This window comes from Solanum verrucosum, unplaced genomic scaffold (assembly GCF_900185275.1).
Source record: "Solanum verrucosum unplaced genomic scaffold, falcon-dt-bn FXZP01000052.1, whole genome shotgun sequence".
NCBI lineage: Eukaryota > Viridiplantae > Streptophyta > Magnoliopsida > Solanales > Solanaceae > Solanum > Solanum verrucosum.
The window spans coordinates 292,738-314,935 of NW_026020193.1; the positions used below are offsets into that span (position 1 = coordinate 292,738).

Consider the following 22,198-nt stretch of genomic DNA (forward strand, 5'->3'; position numbering starts at 1 on the left):
AGTTTACCTTGATAATAATAACAATTCTTTTTTTCTAAAACAATAATTTTGAACTAGCTTGCTCCCAGTTGACTATTCCAGGGATATCTGCTACCTCCCGCTTACATAGGCACCGGATAACTTAGCACACCAAGGCATAGGAAGATTGGAAGAGATCACCTAGCTTTTTCCACCTTGGAATTTGACCCTTGGTCTCCAAGGTATCTACCCACTTCATTAACCATTAGGCCACACCCTTTGGTTAAATAACACTATCGGTCAATGTAAATACATAAATTGTATCCTTCTTTATACCAATAGAGGAGCTCCAAATCTTCTTTGTGTTGGTCAGCATTTTAATAATAATATTTTTGTATATTAATTTGTTTAAAACTTTGGAGTCAAGGTGTTGTCTTTGCTGTAAGTTGTCGGTTGGTGATAATTCTTTTGTCTTAACCGTTGGACATTTATTTGGAGCATTACACCATTTGGAGTAAGTGCTGATGTAATGACCCTTTTCTTGCAGCATCGGTAGTGGCATGTTGGTCATTACTTCTCCATATTATTTCTCCATTATCTCATCCTTTATTCCTCCATTATACCTTGTAACATATGTAATTCCTAGGCAGGGGCGGAGCCACCTTGTACTAAGGGGATTCGTCGAACCCCATCCGGTAGAAAATTATATTATTTAATTTTATATGGTTGAAATAATTTTTTATGTATATATAGTAGATGTCAAACCCCTTTTGGCTATTTCGTGTGTCTATTTCTACAAATTTTGAACCCCCTTATTGAAAATTCTGGCTCCGCCACTGCTCCTAGGCCATTTATCTTCACTATTTACTACCCCATTATCTTCCTATTCATTGCTAGGAAGACTTTATCAACTATAAATAGTGGTGTTTTCATTTGGTTTGATGCATACAAGAAAATATAGATTGGATAAAAGTTAGTCAAAAGAGAGAGTTCTTATTACACTACTAAAAAATTATCAAAAAGCGACGGACTGCGTCACTTTTTTGGTCAAAATCGATGAAAAAGTGACGTAGTCACCTCCATTGCTTTTTAACCCGACGCTTTTCAAAAAGCGGCGGACTGCGTCACTAAAAAGCGATGGACAACGTCGCTTTGTTACTTTTTTTTTTTTTAACAAAAGCTACGGACTCCATCGCTTTATTTTAATTTTAATTTTTCTTTATTTCTAAAAGGCGACGCAGTCCGTCCCTTTTCTGGAATTTTTTTTAAAAAAATCCCTGAAAAGTGACGGACTAAACCACGCTATCCGTCACTTTTCTGGGTTTTAAAAAAAAATTAAAACCCAAAAAAGTGACAGACAAAACCACGCTATCCGTCGTTTTTCTGGGATTTAAAAAAAATAAAAACCCAGAAAAGCGACGGACTAAACCACGCTGTCCGTCACTTTTTTGCAATATTTTTGATAGCAACAGCTGGCAGTTTCTGCTGCCCACCTGCAAATGCAATTGGATTCAATTCTATACTATTCAGCCCAATCAAACACTCACAATTATAAACAATCTAAACAGAACATAAAATAATAAACATTAAATAACATTCAAAAGTATCTAAATTAAAGACTTATAAAGTCTTTCAAATTTCGTTTCAAAATTTAAAAAAATTCATAAATGTCCAGAGATCTAAACCAGGGAGTGAGATCTACATAATCATCCTTATCACTCTCGTCGTTGGTGTCATCGGGAGTCGAAGTAGTAGGTCGACGAGCGAGGTTCATCACTTGTTCTTTGATTTACTGAACGGTCTCACTCATGCTTTCTTGTTTAGCTACTTTTCTCCGCTCCGACTATGCTAGTGTCACTGTAAGTTTAGCTATTTGATCCGACATAGCAGCAATCTGAACACCGTCAAGTGCCTCGGCTTGACGTGATGATCCAATACCTTCTAAGCCTAACTGGAGTCGTCTAACATCATTTCGAGAGCCTAGAACATAGCATCTACCCTTGTGTGTCCCCCGTACCACTTTTTCTTTCCAAATCTGGGTGGACAGTTCAGGTGTCAATTGGACCGAACTATCTAGATTCTCAACGACATACTGATGAAAGTCATTCTGCATATTAAATATAAAAATTGACATCAATATATATACATATCATAAATATATTCAGTATTAATATATATTATTCATATTAAATAACTTACAAAATTTCGTTCGACCTTTTCGTCCACCCACACATCTGGATCCGACTCATTTTCTTTCTTCCTGACACAAGTCTTCTTGAAAACCTCTGGTTCAATGGGAGTGCGTCCCAATTCTTTTTCCTATAAATAAAAACTGAAATTTATAATGATATATATGAATCACCTAATTATTTACTTAAAACTTTGCATTAGAACGTACCATCTTTTGTGCAATTGTTCAAACATCTTTTGCACCTCCGGTGTGCAACGAGCCACCTTTAAGACTGCCTCTAGCCTTTTTGGCTTGACCTGATATTGCCTTACACTTGTCTGTGATCCAATACTTACCCAATTCATCAAAAACATGAGGCAACATCCAACCAAGACGTTTACCATTATCCTGAACTTTCTTTAACCAGCTAGACAGTCTGGCAGATGCCTTCCTCTCAAATGTGGTCCCAATGACCAAATTGTACCTCGACTCCTAAGTACACATAGTCTGAATAAAAGATTGAATAACGTTAATTAGATCGATAGTAAAAAAAAGTAAAGATACTAAACTTAACTAAAAAATATATACCTTAAAGTTATTAAACATCTCCTGGCGTATACTGTTTGGAATCTCGCTCCAAGAGTGATAAGTCGGTTTATACAGTCTTCTAACACAGTCTTTTAAAGCCTGGGCAACATCCTTTACAGGATGCCACCTGCAAAACACATAATAAATATGTTAGTTCATGAATAATATATTAAAGTATAAGAAATAAATAAAATAAACTAACAAATAGAAAGCAAAACAAACTTACGATGATCCATCTGGCTCAATCATGACTCTACCAAGTCTATCCTTCTGGCCAGGAGCTAGAGCAGACCTCGTATCATGTGGTATAGCACTAAGTGTAGCTGTAGACGAGGGTGATACATCAGGATGCACAAAACGCTGAGTCAATGGAGGCGTACCAGCCATAACATCTAACTGCTCGCTACTAGAATCTCCAAGCCTCATGGCTGATAACTGAGGAGATGTACCTGCGGGAGATGGAGTACCTGCCGATAAGGGTTGTGCTCGATGAATAGCCTGTAAAGGTAGGTTCTCGTAGCATCGTGAAGGCAATGCCTGTGAAGTAGATGAAGCACTGACTAGTCGACGGTAATTAGGATAATATTGCCGAGGATCCGCCATACCAAACGGAACAACAAATAAATGAGTATCATGGCTGATGCGCTCTGGCGCAGAAGAAATAGATCCTGCAATATCCTCAGGATCTATCGGTCTCCTAGACTTCTTCTTCTTAGCCTGTTTAGTCTTGCTAACTCCAAGATGCTCGCGATGTCTATCACCGTCACCGCCTGATGACATCTATATGCAAATTTACATGTATAATATATATAAAAATCATAAATTAAATAAAATTAGCAAAATACACTTACATATATACTAGCTAGCTTTCATTCTACACTATTCTTCCTCGTTTGTTTCAATTCCATCATTCTCCCATTCTTCTTTCTCAGTTGTTTCATTTTCATTATCGTACCATTCTACGTCATCAAATGATTCATTTTCCTCATTCTCGAATATTTCTTCCTTAACATTCAGTATCTCATCATCAGATACTTCTTGTAATATGTGTTGAGGATGTTGTAGTGTGGTTTCCAATTCAACATCAACTTGTTGTTGAACAATTGCAACATCATTTTGATATGCCACATCTAAGACATTGTCAATTTCAATTATTTCATAGGCTTACTTTTTATAACAACCCACCAATCAGATTTGTCTCTACGCAATGGATATGAAGCGTAATACACTTGTTTAGCATTTTGTGCAATAATAAAAGGATCATAACTTCTGTATTTTCTGGTGTGCTTAACTTCAATTATATTATGTTGATGGTCCACCTTTGTGCCACTATGTGATGGGTCAAACCACTCACACCGAAACAATACATTCTTCTTCTTAGGCCAACCTGAATACCTCACTTCAATAATCTCTTGAATGACACCATAATATTCAATAGTTTGACCAGTACCATCAACATAACCTTTTATGTAGACACCTCTATTATTTGTTTTCTTGTTCCTAGAAACTTCTTCAGTTCGAAACTTAAAACCATTGACACAATAGTTATTCATTGTTAGTACTTGAGATTCAGGTCCAAGTGCTACTTCTTTCACTAATTGCAAATGTTGGACACTTGAGTATTCATCGTCAACCTATGTGATTGTTATATCAAGTAATATAATTTAGTATAACATGAATATTTTATTATGTACTTAGTAATTGCACACTTACATAGTTCCTCATCCATTTGGAAAATTCTGTATAGATGGCTTCATTACCCCATGTGTTTACGAACAAGCTGATCATTTTACATTCAAGTAATATGTTAGTTAATGATCACTTATTAGTATGTAATTTAATAACATATTTTTAACACTTACTTGACATATGATTGAATCTCTAGACAATTAAGCAAAATATGTGTCACAACTGATTGCATTTCCATATCAGTGAAGCCTCGCTTTCCACGCTTTTTAGATCCTCGACCATTTTGATTAAAAATTGATATCGGTGGAAATAAAGAATCAATACCACCTTCATCATTGCGATTGGGCCTGTTTCTGCTACATGATACATCATTACCAAAGTAATAAGAATAAAAATCACCAGTTTCTCTCCCAATATGACCTTGAACAAATGATCCTTCGATGCTTCTTCTTTGCTTAATCGTTTGCTTCAAACTACCATTTTTTATGCATGTATATATGTATATATATAAAAGAATTGGCGAATATATTATAACTTAGTGAATATTTCAAATGGATACATCCATCTTGTTTGAACCGAACATCAGAGGCGGGCCTCTTGTACAAGGTGAATTGGAAGATGTTCCATCATATCAAAGAAACCACATGGAAATATCTTCTCCAACTTAGTAGTAGTAACAAGAGTATTTTCCTCCATCCTGTCTAAGCTACTCTCTAACAACTTTCCAGAACACAAATCTTTTTTAAAAAAGACTTATCTCTGTGATTGGTTTCCATATCCTAAAAGCGATAGGAATTAAAGTTTCCATGAACACATGACAATCATGATTTTTCATACCTATCAATTTTCCTTCATTCATATCTACCCGCGTTCTAAATTCAAAGCATAGCCCTCCGGCATCCTCAAATTTTTAAACCACTCAATAATTTCATGTTTCTCATCCAATGTGAATGAAAAGTTGGCTTTGGGCTTAACTATTTTACCATTCTGTAATTCCTGCAGCCATAACTCTTTTCTCCTACAATATTCCTATATGTCCATTCTAGCTTTTAGATTGTCTTTTGTCTTACCCTTAACATCCATCACTGTGTTAAACAAATTGCCAAAGTAATTTTTTTTCAATGTGCATCACATCTAGATTATGTCGTAGCAGATTGTCCTTCCAATACGGCAACTCCCAAAATATGCTTTGTTTGGTCCAATTATGTTCAACACCATATCCAGGAAGTCTAGGAGGTGAAGCTTCTATAACTTTAGGTAATTGAGAAACTCTCTCCCAAATTTGATGCCCTGTGAGTAATGGAGTTGGGGGGTCACTTTCAACCTTATTTTTCCTAAATGCATTTTTCATCTTTCTAAACTCATGGTCCATTGGCAAGAACTGGCAATGACAATCAAACCATGTATTTTTTCTGCCATTCTTTAAAGTGAATGCCTTACTATTTTCCATACAATATGGACATGCTAGCTTTCCAACTGTCATCCAACCAGACAACATCCCGTATGCAGGAAAATCATTAATAGTCCACATTAAAGAAGCATGCATAACGAAATTCTGCTTAGTTGATATATCATAAGTCAAAACGCCTTCAAACCACAATTGTTTGAGCTCATCTATCAATGGTTGTAGATAGACATCAATCAAACTCTTTGGATTACGGGGACCTGAAATAACACAACTTAGAAAGATGTAGGGACTGGTCATGCACATTTAGCACATTTAGGAGGAAGATTATATGGAGTAAGAAATACCGGCCAGCATGAATAAGGCGAAGCATTATTAGAGAATGGTGTGCAGCCATCTGAACACAACCCCAATCTAACATTTCTTGGTTCACTAGCAAAATCAGGATATACATTATCAAAATGCTTCCATGTTTCACCATCAAATGGATGAGACAAGACACCCGACGGCCTTCTATATTCACGATGCCATCTCATATGTGGGGCATAACTCATCGATGCATACAACCTCTTTAACCTAGGAATGAGAGGTAGATAATGCATCGCCTTAACTGGGACCATCTTTCCAGTTGGAGTCCTCTTATAACGAGCATGTCCACAAAACTTACAATTTTCTAATTCACTATTAGTCTTGTAAAACAACATGCAGCCATTAACACAACAATGAATTCTATCATACGTCAATCCTAACTTGGACACCAAACGCTTTGCCTAATAGAAGTTCTTTGATATGTTAAACTCCGGATTAACTAGTTCACCCAAAAGATCAACCATTGCGTCCATAGCAGCATTAGGAACATTCCAATCTCATTAAATATTCATTAATCTAACCGCAACTGACAAGGCAGAATGCGGACTCCCTTCACATAGTGGACGACTAGACTCTTCTAATTGATCATAAAAGTGTCTTTCTTCTTCATTAGGAGTTTCATCAAAATATTGTTCCGGTTCCATCCCACCTTGAACCCCGAAAGCATCATTGATCATTTCATGAACCCTATCATGTTCAACCCTAATTTGGCCATGTAGTGCAACCATATTATTTACATCCACAGGTATAGAATTATAAAACCTACCATCCAATCCATCACTTTCTCCATGATCAATCCATTCAAAATATCGAGGCTTAAATCCATTACGGTACATATGAACCATAACTCTATCTGGTTTAAAAAATTTTAAGCACTTACATGCACTATAAGGACACCTAACCAATCCATTATTCTTGAAAATGTCAAGTGTCATTGTATGTTCAATAAAATTTCTAACACCGTCAAAAAACTCAGATTCAAACCAGCACCAGTTTCATAATGCATATTATACATCCACAAACAATGATCCATCTACAAAAATATAGATATTCAATTATAGTATAAATAAAATTTAATAATAATTTTACTAATAGTAGTCCTAAAACTAGTTTAGTATTGAGTTAACCACACTATTTATTTTAACTTATTAAAACAACTTAACAACTTTAACTAGTTTAGTTTCGACTTAATACAACAACTAAATCCACCAACTAAACCACATTATTTAGTTTAAATTATTTAAACAAGTTAACAAATTTTTAACTTGAACTAGTTTAGTTTTGACTTAATTCCAACAACTAAATCCATCAACAAAACCACATTATTTAATTTAACTTATTTAAACAACTTAACAACTTTATAACTTTAACTAGTTTAGTATTGACTTAATTCAAACAACTAAATCCACCAATTAACTAAATCACATTATTTATTTAACTTATTTAAACAACATAACAACTTTAACTAAATCCACCAATTAATTAAATCAATAGGATCAACTAGTGTTGGTACTTATGCTTAACAAATATATTATTTCTAAATTTAAAGCTAAGTGTCAACACTAGATAGACACAAATCGGTCTTGCAAGAAAATCATTTTTGTCATCAATAGGATCAACTAGTGCCTCATAAAAAGTCTAAATTGACACCTTTTGAATTATGAAAATGTCACAAGCTAAGTTTGGGATACCTAAGAATTTGTGATTGTCTAGCCTGTGAGACTAGTGGATCCCAAGATTACAAAGTTGGTTAAGAAAGTTACTGCTTGTGCTTTTCTTGGTTATGCTTCAAATAGTACAACCTATAAATTTTTTAATCTTAAAGATAATATTATAATTGAATCAGGTGATGCTATTTTTCATGAACATAAATTTCCATTTGATTATAAAAATAGTGGGGATCAAAGGATTGGACAAAATTTTTTTTGTCACTACCTAGTTCTTCTACTTCTACTTTAAAAAGTAAAAAAAAATGAGAATGCTGACTGAGAAAGGGAAAATGTGGGACTTTTTCTGTGTGGATCATGGCAAGTTTCCATAAGATGATGAGATTGGAGAATTTTATGGATTTGTGATCACCGGAAGTTGCAATGATGAGCATGACAATGTTAACTTTTATAGATCTTCCAAAAATACATAAATCAAAGACTATCTTTACTAAAATAAATCTGTTAACAATCTTAGCAATTTTACTCAAACCATCCTTTAAGGCCTAAACAATACTTCCTATGTCTTATCCCTAAATTTAAGAATAATAACAATCTTATCAATTTTACACTTATTTGACCTATGTAATGCTATTGATAAAGTTATTATCAAAATCATTTCAATTGTATTAAGCCCTTACCAGACTAGTTTATTGAAAGGTCGTTGTGTTTGTAAAATTGTTATTCTTGTTCAAGAAGTTTATTAGATCAATGTTTCCAAAAGGAAGAAGGGGAAGCTGATGCTTAAAATGGATTGACCAAAACCTTTTAATCAAATTGAATAGGCCTTTGTTAATTATACTTTTCGATTCTTTAAATTTTCTCCAAAAAATATTAATTATATAACTAACACTAACATAGCTATCCATATTAATGGTACCCAAACAAATTATTTTGCAACATTAAGGGTCATTCACCAAGGATTACTGGTTTAACTTACCTCTTGCTTGATTCAAATTTCTTCATTTCATTGATGCTTTGTGTTTCTTTTTGCATTGGCACAGAGCTCTGTATCTGTGGTGCATAGTTAAGTAGAAGTTGTTTTCGAGAATGAAAAACTTGTACACGCTTGGTGGCCACATTCATATTCATCAACGACGGTGCCTAAATCTTGGCTAATCCCCATAAACATATACATTCTACATAAACCAATTTATTTATTTTTGTAGACTTCTTGAGTTTAATTTTCTCTCGCTAATAGGAGTAAAGGAAAATATTTTTATATTCTAATTCTTTATAAATCTACTCATTAATTACATTTTAAAATAGTTTGAATAACTTCAAATCCTTTAATATTGTTAGAATAAGTTCATTTACTTGTACCTTACAACAAGTAGTGTTGTACACTCTCCTGATACACATTAGTGATTATAGGCAATATGTTCATGAGTATCTAATGAAGCAGAGTACACATGAGAAAGGTTTTTTTGTATTCTTTCAATGATATAATGTGTTGTTTAAATACAAAAAGAATTATGAGGTAAAGGATCTCGCAATATCAATAAAACTAAGGAATCCTAACAAGTTATTAAAGATGCATAATTAGAGAATATGGAATAATGAAATCAACAATATTTGACATGCTTAGATTAGTTGAGTCTTACACTACTAGCAAGTCTATGATACTATCTTGGGAGGCACATGATTTTTTCTTCGTGAGAGAAAGCAAATTCTTTGTATATGCGATTCCTTCAAATATATTTGAGTTTTGTTTGAGTGTGTGGATTGATTCCTTTTCTTGTTTGATCGTTAACGGCACATGATTCAAAAAATATTTCTGAGGTATCTAGTTCTTACATTGATGTTTTAATGACCCTCTCGGTCATTTTCTTTGTTTTCTGATCTTTTCAGCGTTAAGAGATTTCTTGTAGCGTGCCCAAGTCATTTATGACTTGCTGGGATTGACAGTTTGGTCGGTCATTTAGATTTTGTTCAAGTTTTCATATTTTGGGGTGTTTGAAACTTGAATGGTTGACTTTAATAACGGCTAGCATCTAAGACTCTTGTTACCTGTAGGACTCTTCTTACTTGTATGACTCTTTTTATTTTGCTTATCAGCCTTTCTATCTTTAGAAGTGTAAGTACATAGGTTTCTCTAAGTTGTTATTTTATTCTCAGCCTTGTATGTAATACACTGGCTATATAAAGGACATCATAGTAATCAATACATAGAAGTTAATCTGCGTCCAGTTCTTCTATTTCTCTTTATGGTATTCAGATATCTATTGCTTTAACAAGCTTTATCCTTTTTTTCCCCTCCATGCCCACACACCTCCAGCCTAAAATTGCCCCAAAAACAAGTGTTCAGTTCAATCCAGTTACTCAACTCCCCATCAAACTTGCTGGTAGCCATAACTTTTCGTTGTGGAAGGCCCAGGTGTCCATGCTTATGCGTGGACATAACCTCTTTGGTCATCTTGATAGATAGATCACAATTCCTTCCAAAACTATCTTTGAAAACAACCTCGAAATAACCAATCCTGCCTATGTTTCCCGGTTTCAACAACATTAGCTTATACAAAATGCTATCCTGGCAACTGTGGATGCGACCATTGGAAGTACAGTCGCTTCTACTCCAAATGCCCAAGTTTCTTGGGATGCCTTGCATACTGCTTATGCAAATAAATCTCAAACTCATATCTTTATTGTTAGAAACCGTCTAGCCCATCTCTCCAATGACTCTCGTCCTGTTGCAGACTATCTCCATCAAGGTCACTCTCTTTGTGATGAACTCGCCACTGTTGTCTCCCCCGTCTCCAATGAAGAATTAGTTGTCAAGATTCTTACTGGTCTTGGGTTTGAATTTCAAAAAAAATCAGCTACTATCCGTGCTCGAGATTCGGTGATACCCTACAGAGAACTATATGAAAAGCTTCTTTACCTTCAGCATGAGGATGCCAAAAAGATACCTTATGTTCCTATTACTGCCAACTTTGCTCAAGGGACTACTTCTATTCCTACCCGTCAGGGCTCCAACAATAACCAGAACAGTAATCGATGATCCAGTGCACAAAATCATCAAAATCATAATTAATATTGGCATAACAATCAGCAACCTTGGCGCAACAACCAACAACAACCTCTATTGCCAACTCTGTAATAGTAGAGTTCATACTGCTCGTGTTTGCCAAACACGCTCTCACAATCATATTCAAGTGCGTGCTAATTATGCTGCACACCTCTAGACCAGCTACCTCCATGGATTGTTGATAGTGGTGCCACTCACCATATTGCCTCAGACACACAAAGTTTAACTACTACGCAAAACTACCACAGTTCAGAGGAGATCATCATGGATCTCTCATACTGGTAATGTGAACTTTAATGCATCAAATCACCAATTCCAGCTTCAACATGACCTTTGCTCTCCAGCTATTACAACTATTCTAATATCTGTCTCTAAATTTTGTCAAGATAATAACTCCTCTATGGAATTTTTTCCTTTTTCTTACCTTGTGAAGAATTTGACTACGGGGGTGCATTGGCCCGTGGATGGAGTAAAAACAGGTTGTATGAGTGACCACCGAGGATGTTGATGGTGCGCCACAATGCAACGTTGTTGTTCCTTACCACATGTGGTATCAACGATTAGGCCACCCTAATCGTCAAGTTCAAAATAAGTTTTTGCATGATTTTTCTATTCCAGTAGTTGATTAAAAAAGTAGTGTTTACCATTCATGTTATTCTAATAAAAGCCAAAGGATGCCTTTTTCTAAAAGTTCTTTGCATAGTGCCAATACATTAAATTTACTTTACAGTGATGTGTGGGGGTCGTCACTGGTTTTATCGATTGAGAAAAAATGATACTATGTTTTATTTGTTGATCAATATTTAAGATATTTGTGGTTGTTCACACTAAAAGCTAAGACTGAAGTTCTAGAAATTTTTTAAACTTTACATCCCATGCTTGAAAAACATTTTAGCACAAATTTTTTATCCTTTTACACCGATGGTGGTGGTGAGTTTCAAAAATTAGATTCCTATTTAAAAACACATGGCATTGAATACTTAGTGTCCCCCCATACACGCCACAAAGAGTAGCCTTCGTTGAACGCTGACATCGGCATGTCATCGAGACAACCGGCACCTTATAACTACACCAAGCATCCTTAAGTTTTGGAGTTATGCATGTCATCAAGCTGTTTATTTGATCAATAGGATGACTACTCCCAATCTACAAAATAAATCACCTTTTGAAATCCTATTTCAGGTTGTGCCTAAATATTATTCCATCAAAGTTTTCGGCTGCTTATCCTATCCATGGCTCAAACCGTATTCCAAAATAAATTAGAACCTCAATCTGCCCCATCTGTTTATTTAGGATTTTCTAACAAATATTATAGCCATCAACGTTTTGATCCAGTTAACTCCAAATTATATTTATCCAGGGATGTAATTGTTTTTGGAAGACAATTTTCCTTTTCAAAATATTTTTTTCAGGTTCCGTAATAAAGTTAATGTTTCTTAGGATAACATTTCTGGTGAACAACAATCCAAAGAGGAAACTAATTCAATTTTGCGTTCCTCTAATCAACTTCCCCCACCAGTAACTACGTTGCCCACGGTCACTCAATGCCTGCAAGATATATATGGCTTCCTACCCGCCTCAACCAGCAACAACTCTTAGTCAACCTGACCCACCAATCCAAACCAGGCCAAACCAGCCAGCCACCAAAGTACACCCAATGACTACTAAATCACAAGCTCATAGCCTTAAACCTCGCCAATTTCTCACAACCACTACATTGTCTCCAAAAATCCCCATAACTCATAAGCAAGCCAAGCTAATTCCCCAATGGAATTCAGCAATGCAAGCCGAATTTGATGCTCTTGTTTGCAACCATACTTGAGATTTGGTTCCATGCGACTCTTCCAAAAATGTGTTGGATTGCAAGTGGTTATTCCGAGTCAAACATAAACCTTATGGTTATGTTGATAGGTACAAGGCTCGTGTGGTTTCCAAGGATTTACACAGCTCCCCGAACTTGATTATCATTCCACTTTTAGTCCAGTAGTCAAGCTTGCTATTGTCCGTCTCGTCCTAACTATCGCCAGTCAACTTGAATGTCATGTCCATCAGCTGGATGTTAACAATGCCTTCTTGCAGGGTCGTCTTACTAAAGAAGTTTACATGCAACAACAACTGGGATTTGAAAACTCTGGGAATCCTACCCATGTATGTCGTCTTTAGAAAGTAATTTTTGGCCTCAAACAGGCTCCTCGTGCTTGGTACACCGAACTCAAAAATTATCTCTTTACTTTGGTTTTTGTTAAGTCGCATTCTGATTCCTCACTCTTCATTATGCATAAAGCTGGGTTCACTGTGTATATTTTATTTTATGTGGATGATATCTTAGGGACTGGTAATCAATCACCAACGAGGTGTTCATCATATCACTGAAGCTCTTTCTCAACATTTTTCACTGAAGGGCTTAGGACCTATTCATTACTTTCTTGGTATTGAGGTGATTCGTTCTTTTGCTGGTCTTCTGCTCTCTCAAGAGAAGTACACTATGGATCTCCTACATGAGGTAGCTATGGATAACTGCAAAGGTGTTTCCACACCTATGACATCTACTATAGTTTGTGATCCATCGCCTGATGATCATTTAGTTGATGGTTCCTTATATCGACACATTATTGGTAAAGTTCCTAACCTTTCATTCACGCATCCGGACATAGCTTTTGTTGTCAACAAGTTTTCCCAAGCTATGCATCAACCATTTATGTCTCATTGGGTTGCTCTTAAATGATTTCTCCGCTATCTCTGTTCAACTACCTCTTTTGGTGTGCTCATTGCCAATGAAACTGATCGTAGGTTACTCACGTACTCTAACTCATAATGGGCAGGGGATCCCCATGATCGCACATCGACCACTGGTTATGTTATCTATCTTGGTAGTTCCCCTATTTCATGGTCTTCAAAGAGGCACTGTTCAGTTTTGTGTTCATCTACAGAGGCATAATATCGAACAGTTGCTGCTATTGTTTCTGAAACTAACTGGCTCACCCATCTTCTTCAAGAGCTTCAGTTTCCTCTTACTGTTGTTCCAAGAGTTCTATGTTACAATATCAACACCACTTATATTTTTGTGAATCCTGTTTCCATAGACGCATGAAGCATGTGGCCATCGACTTCCATTTTGTCCGAGAGCAGGTTGAGCGCAAACGACATAAAGTTGCCCATTACATGCTGCTGATCAAGTTGTAGATCTTCTTACAAAGACTCTTCCACGTGCACTTTTTGGTAACCATTTGTCCAAGTTGGGCATAGTAAACCTCAACGCAAACTTGCGGGGGCGTAATAACGGCAAGCATCTAAGACCCTTGTTACCTGTAGGACTCTTCTTACTTGTAGGACTCTTTTTATTTTGCTTATCAGCTTTTTTATCTTTAGAAGTGTAATTATGTGGATTTCTCTAAGTTGTTATTTTACTCTCAACCTTAAATGCTATATAAAGGCCAACATAGTAATCAATACATAGAAGTTAATCTGTGTCCAATTCTTCTAATTCTCTTTAGACTTCAGTCAAAAGTTTGGGGAAACAGCCTCAGATGCAATTCTAACAGTTTCATCATCTTTGGAAGGTCCATTTTAGGCTAGGGGCATGGTTGGTTCGGGCCTGAGACTTATGGTGTGAATTTGTGATGTTAGGTATTTTAACTTTGAAGATTAAGCGAAGGGTTGAATTTGGTCAACATTCTTGGTAAATATGCTCAGATGAGAATTCTGTCAGCGTGGTTAGCTCCAGAATTTTGAATTTTGTCTAGAACGATATTTTGTGCAGTTCCCTAAGTTTCCGGCCTCATTATGAGCCTTTTTGTCATTTTTAGCTTAAATAGAACTTAGGTGTGGGAGACCATCTTTCATCAAAATAACCTCGGAAGAAAGTTTCAATTATTTCATTGAGTCTAGAATGCCAAATTCGATGGGGTACCATATATCATTTTTGTGCACAAGGTTCCGAATGAACTCTGGGCACCCCGTGAGAGAATTCAGAGTTTGAGCAAACCAGCTGAAGTGCTGATATCTGGTGCAGACTTTTAGCGATTAGATATCTGACTTTTAGCGACCGATTTTAGGTATTTATATCCAGGAATTTCAGCTTTCAGCCTTCATTTTCAAAAGGCGATTTCTCCCTTATCTGATCTCTGATTTGAGTGATTTGAAGTTCTATGTGATCGTTGTGAGTGTGGATACTTGAGTTTGTGATTAGAAGTTGGGAGGAACCTTCATTTGAGGTGAATTTGAGCTCGAAGTTGTTGCCTTTGCTTGGTTTTATTGTTAGTATTGCATTTTGTTGTTTTGGTTGTTTTCATGCCTCAGATCGTACTCAATTTTGGAACACAAGTTTGAGGGGTAGCTTAGGACATTTTGATGGAGTCAATTTTGGATTCCTGGTGCGGGTCCCACATTCCCATTTTGACTCAATTTTGGGTCTATTTACAATTGTTACGATTTTAGTGTCAAAACATCTGTACTGACATTATATTATCAATAATTTGAAAGTTTGGCGGTGTTGTGAGGCATTTCTTATGCGGATAACTCATATGTGGTGGATTTAGAGTGCTCGTGTTCTACTTTGTGGGTAGGCTTCAGTCAACTTTCTTAATTGATTTTCTTAGATAATGCCTAGTATAGATTTTATGTCGGATGCTATTTGCCGGACATTTAGCTTTCCTATTCTTTCTTGATTTTGTAGGAGCCTTGGACTTATTGTGGGTGTTAGGATCCTTATTATAGATTGTGGCTTCACTCATGAAGTAAATGATCTTGCTTTTCCTTGTTTGGAACTATTTGTGGTTACCTTAGACTAGGCTAGACATTAGACGCTTTAGATTGTGTTTTATCGCCTCGTTGTTATAGTTTAATTCCTTTAGGGCTTGTTTTGGGTTGTTCTCCTTGCATTGATTTTTGTGACCTTGGTGTCTCGTCATAGCTGTGGATTGGTCCTAGATGTGCCTAGTGTGGGACTAGAGTGGTGTGATTGGGGTAGGGCGTCGTCCATGGAGTTTGCTCCCTCTTCTATTGATTGGAAATCTCATCTCAATCCCTTTGCTTGTTGATTAGCGGTGGGCATGTTCTATCCTTATTGAGCATATGATTATATTGTTGGGCCTGAGGATGTGTGTGAGGACCAGTGAGATCCTAGGTTAGTACTCTCTACTTTGGTAGTGTGGTTTCATTGGTTGTATAATTATTTGATTTTGAATGCCTTGTTTGAATGATAGTGATGACATGCATGCATTGCATTGTTTGCTAATTCTCACAGATTTTATGGTATGATCCCAACCCATGCATTTGCATATTCATCGTTCATGATGAGATACTATTTTTCTCAGTTTTTATTATAAACTGGTTTTAATGGGAGTGGTACCACCTGTTTCACTTGACTTACTAATTTTTGAGATTACGTGGTATTAGGGATGTGCTTCTTTCCTACTTGAGATATTAGAGGCATCTGGGATGTGCTCAGTTTTCACTTGACTACTTGGTGCGTCAATGCCCTTTACTTGTTTGCTTTTGGTTTTACTTACACCCCTAGGTCACTCTTTCTAGCTGGGCGACTTATCTCCTTCAGAGTGGACTAGCTGGCTGGGCAGCCTTGATACCGGAGATCCTCTTCAGAGTCGACACGCTCTCGGGTCACCCTTACTAGCAAGGCGACTTACGTCCCTAGGAGTGAACTGACTGGTTGGGTGGCCTGGATTGATTTGTCTCTTTTGCTAGATGGGCTGGGAGTTGACTTGTAACACCTCAGATTTGAGAAAGGCTAGAAAGGGGTCCAACAGGCAACTCACATGCCCATAAGTGGACCATGGAACCCTTCATGGAGTCCCTAATAAGTCGTGAAGGGGACCACGGTCCATTAATTGGCTCGCAGTAGGTTCCCAGAACTTGCCTGAGCAAGCTTCACCTTGACGGACGCCTAAACGGCCTGTGGTGAGGTTGACGGGCCATCAAAGGGGTCGTCAAGTGGGTCACACAAAAGGGGCTTCACCCCTAGCTACTAGTCAAGGACTACTGATGGCTAAACGGCCCGTGATACCCTAGACAAACTGTGAAGTTATCTATGAAGGGGTATAGTGAAGAGTGTCATACAAAGCTCCTTCACGACCCGCTACATAGGCCATGGTAGCCTAGACGGGCCATGAAGGCCTCCGTGAACCCAGTCCGTCAGCTTTTATGTCAGGGGTTTTGGGTCTTTTCCCAGTTGTTTTAACTTAAGACTACGTTGTTTTACGTTCTACCCAAAGCCCAATATAAAGGTTTTTTACCCCTAAAATTACCCAATTCAATTCATTCTCTCAATATCCTGCCAAAAAAGAACAAGTTCATCCTCCCTAAATATTTCTCTCTCTAAGGAAGAAAAAGAAGTCAAGTTAGGGTTTCAAGATCAAGTCTCCAATCCTCCATCGCTTGTGGGATTTGAATTCCAAGGTATGACAATCTTCACATATGGAGCTCTTTCGTCCATAGAGTTCCTTAATTCTCCAATTTACTAAGCTAGAAATCCCCAATTCAAGTTAGGGTTTTCTTCTATGTCATGGGTTCTTTCAATGTTGATTCAATTGATTGTTTTATGAACTATTATGTAGGAATTGACATAATTTTATGATTTTAAGATGAATCCCCATGAACCCATGCATACCCCACATTTTTCTATGCTAAGATGATATAATGTGGGTTTTGAACTATGAAAGATGAGTTAATGAAGATATGTATGTTCTTTATGAAAGGGATGAAAATGAATTTAAGATTGCTTTGAGAGTGAAGCATAAATGTTGTTGTTGTTGTGAAAGGATTTATCACATACTACTCAATACATGCATGTGAAAGGGTTTTCTCACAAAAGGATTCTTAGAGTTGAAAGGTTTTCTCAACCAACTTAGAATCAAGTTTTTAGACCTATTATAAAGTAACCTAGCTTGGATTGGCTATTTGAGGTGCCTTTCATGAAAGATAAGTCAAGTAAAGAATTATGACTATTACATGGGATTTATGCTTAGCACCGATAGAATATTGAGATGAAATCTCTCATGTAGCTAGAGTCCGGGTTTCTAGTAGTAATCTCCTTATCCCATAACTATGTGCCATTATAGTATGATTGTCTTAGATAGACAATGATTGTATTAGATAGACAATGATTGTATTAGATAGACATTAGGTAGTGGATCCACGTAACCTAGAGGTTAGGGTTCTTGCCTTGGCAAGTAAGGACTCCCCTTTTCGGTGTGGGGTAGACACTGGATTCCATGTTATAGCTCACATGGTCTCTATGTCGGTTAAGGATAATTCCCACACTTATGATGAACTAAGGTTACTTCACGAAGTATCTTACAAGTGTTCAAAGATGAGTTTTAGTTGCATTTGACCATGATTACTATGATGTTTTCTAACCTCTTTCTTATGGTTTTAACTTGGTCTTTCCATGACATGAAAGGTCCTTTTTAGCATGATTTTTATAACTCTATGCATTGCTACCTTACTTGGTAGATTACTATACTAACACATACTCTTGCCTGCATTCTTTCTCAAATGTAGGGTCTAAAGGTCTTATTCTGCATTCTCGAGGCTAGAAGTCACTTTGGTTATATTGAGTATTGGTGAGTCATCATGTTCTGAGGACTGAACCTTTTATTGCTTTCAGTCTTTATTTTCAAATGTTGTATATGATACCAGGGTTACGCCCAAATCACTCTTGATGTAATAGATGTCTTTTTAGTCTATGTAGAGTTCTACTTCATTTTTACAAACTCTTTATGATATGAATTGTCTTTTAAAATCTCTTGATTTTCTATTATCTTGTTTATGCATTCTAAGTGGCTTGTTTAGGGCCTCTTTGGGTCCTATATGTTACGCCTAGGGTATACTTTGGGTCGTGACATGACTAGAGTCTTATGGTTATGGTTTCAGATGGTCACAGATGGTCCTGCTGCTCACCTTGCATTCATATGCATTACCTATCACCAATATACTTGTTTTTTGTTAGTTACCTTCGGTTTATAGGGACCGGCTGGGTTATGTTTGTTGTTTGTACCTTCCGGACTTATGGGGTCCGGTTACGTTATTGTTTGACTATGTTCTATTATCTTCTATTGTTTTATTGTTACCTAGAAGGTTTTGACTTTAGAATTGTAGTTGTGGGTCCTCCTGACACTGGGTAGTTGACTTATTATCTTAGTTGTTTGCGATTAGGTTGTTGTCCTGCGATCCAGGTACGTTCTTGACTCGGCTTCTTACACCTTGTTTCCTGTTTCTATTCTTTTATTTCCTATCTACTTTAGTATATCCTATTTAGTTACTTTTGATATGGTTTCCTTATTAAGTTCTTACATTCTTTCTTTTATTTGTTCATTATTATTTTTTTCTCTATTATTAAATAATATTATGAGTAGTGAGTTTGATGAGCCCTTTTGTAGAATTAATGAATTTGTTTCATGATTTTCTATAATTGAATCGTTCTAATTATCTTTTTATGTTTAACTACACATTGATTGTAGTTAATTAATTGAAGGGCTCCTGATTAACAATGTCGTTCTATTTTGTTGTTCATGAGGAGACTATTAGGTTTTAGTTGAGAAACTCACTTCAAGCGTTAAGATATTAATGAATGAAATTTTAAAGTGAGGATTAAAGATATCAAAGCTTTGGCGCAATCTAAGTGAATAGATTGATTGGTTAGCTAATAAGGTTCATTCAACTAAAAACATTGGAAAATTACTATACTTGGTCGAAAGATATTCGTGGTAATAAAAGATCCGTGTTTGAGAGATTATTTTGAAAATATTATTGATTTACCCTTTTTGTTCCTACTGATCAAATTAAATTAAATCAATTCAAAATTTATCATCTAGATCCTGACTTCTACTCATCAAACTAAATACTTGAGAAAGGTAAGTATCACTAAAACTAAAATTCAAATTTTACCCTCTTGACTCCTACTCATCAAATAATATTAAATAAAATTCCAGATTTACTCTCCTAGTTCCTACTCATCAAATTAAATGCTTAGAAAATTCAAGAACTAAAATTCAAAAATTTTCCTCTAAGCTCCTATTCATCAAAGTAAATTAAATAAAATTCAGATTTTACTCTCTTAGCTCCTACTCATTAAATGCTTTAAAAATATCACAAAGACTAAAATTTAAAATTTATCCTTTTTGACTCCTATTCATCTAATTAAATCAAATAAAATGTTGTGAAGAATGAGAGAAATTACTAATCCTCCCGGACCCTATTCATCAAGACTAATGTATTACCAAAATCTTAAGAATTCTCATATACATACAAATTTCTTCACTCTCCCTTTTTCTCCAATCCTCTTTCATTTCCATTCTCAAACAAACAAGTTATCAACTTCATTGTAAGTTTATTCATCAAATCTCTGTTTTTTTGTAAAGAAATAAAAGTCAAGTTCTTATTTGTTTCCATCAATCTAAGAGTGATCTTTTTATTTTTTGTTTGATTGTGGGGTTCTTTTATCTGATGGTTTGAAGTTTGATTTATGTATAAAGTTTTGATCTTTATGGTGAATGATACATCATTTTTTATTCTAGACTAGTCATGGACTGTAATAAACAAGTGACCATCATTGTTGAAGAGATGATGGGAATTAGAAAGAAAACATCAATAGAATCTATTGAAAATTGTGAAGTAAGTGCTTATTTAGGCAGAATATTCAGTGGCTCAATGAGAAAAACCAGCCAAGATCTACGCGGTATAGACAACATGTAAATTATCTAAGTGATGAAGAAGAAGATACGTCTTAGCGATTTAAGGGTGTTGGATACCTCTCTCCTACTACGGAGTCTGAGGTGCAACATTTGTCCTCTGAAGAGAGCTTGCAGAACAGAGAACATGAAGCTGAGACTGCAAAAGGAAGTGTTGATCTTCCTTCAAATATATGGCTTTCTACTATGACTGAGTCGAAAACATTTGAATACGCAGATCTAGATTTTAACAATTTTGATAAGGACAAGGACGAGTCTTGTTTTAAGGTTGGGCAAGTATGGATTGTTTATGATACCCTGGGTACCATGCCTAGATTCTATGTAGTCCTCAGGAATCTTGTCCTGGCATACCCTGTCATCCAGAGTATCATAGGCATCCCATACTTGTCCTACCTTAAAGCAGGACTCATCCTTTTCCTTGTCAAAATTGCTAAAATCTAGATCTGCATATTCAAATGTTTTTGACTCAGTCAAAGCAGAAGGCCCTACATCTAAAGGAACGTCAACACTTACTTTTGCAGTCTCAGCCTCATGCTCTGTGTTCTGCAAGCTCTCTTCAGAGGACAAATGCTGCACATCAGACTCCTTAGTAGGAGAGTAATATCCAAACCCCTTCAATCGCTTAGAAACATCTTCTTCTTCATCACTTAGATAATTGACACGCTGTCTACGCTGTTGGTTTTCCTCAATGAGACACTGGAAATTCTACCCAAGCAGATCAGTACTTGTTTCACAATTTTCATTAGATTTTATTGATGTTTTCTTTCTGTTTCCCGTCATCTCTTCAGCAATGATGACCTCTTCTTTGTTGTAGTCCATGACTAGTCTAGAATGAAAAATGATGTATTATTCACCACAAAAATCAAAACATTACAGAGAAATCAAACCCCAAACCATCAGATAAAAGAACCGCACAAAAAAACAAAAACATAATAGATCACTCTTTGATTGATGGAAACAAATAAGAACTTGACATTTTTTTGTTTAAAAAAAATAGAGAATTGATGAAGAAACCTACAGTGAAGTTGATAAGTTGTCTATTTGAGAATGCAAATGAAAGAGGATTGGAAGCAAAGGGAGAGTGAAAAATTTGTATTTATAAGAAAGGTCTCAAGATTATTTCTTAATGAGTAGGATCCAGGAGGATTAGTAGTTTCTTACAATTCTTTACAACATTCTATTTGATTTAATTTGATGAGTAAGAGTCACGGGGATAAATTTTAAACTTTATTTGATTTAATTTGAAGAGTAGGTGTTAGAAGGATAAATTTGAAATTTCAGTTCTTATGATATTTTCTTAAGCATTTAAGTTGATAAGCTAATATAGTAAAATTAGAACTTATTTAATTTAATTTAACGAGTAGGATCCAAGAGAGTAGGTTTTGAATTATAGTTTTAGTGATATTTTCTCAAGTATTTAATTTGATGAGTAAGAGTTGTTTACATCCCTACTTTATTCAAATAAGACGAAACATCATGGTAACTCAAAAAATAATATAAGTCATTCAATTCAATTAAAATTTAAAAGAATATTAAGAATAAAAGAGTTTTAAAAAAGTCGCAACCTAATTTTCGGAA

At 35.9% G+C, this 22,198-nt stretch overlaps 1 protein-coding gene across 1 annotated transcript; it reads left to right on the plus strand.

The window, feature by feature from the left end:
* Positions 1 to 10,145: 10,145 nt before the first annotated feature.
* LOC125829438 (uncharacterized) lies at positions 10,146 to 10,886 on the plus strand. The gene is made up of 2 exons (XM_049508654.1): positions 10,146 to 10,262; positions 10,398 to 10,886. The coding sequence occupies exons 1-2, from the start codon at positions 10,146 to 10,148 to the stop codon at positions 10,884 to 10,886; spliced, it is 606 nt and encodes a 201-aa protein (XP_049364611.1).
* The last annotated feature ends 11,312 nt before the right edge of the window (positions 10,887 to 22,198 follow it).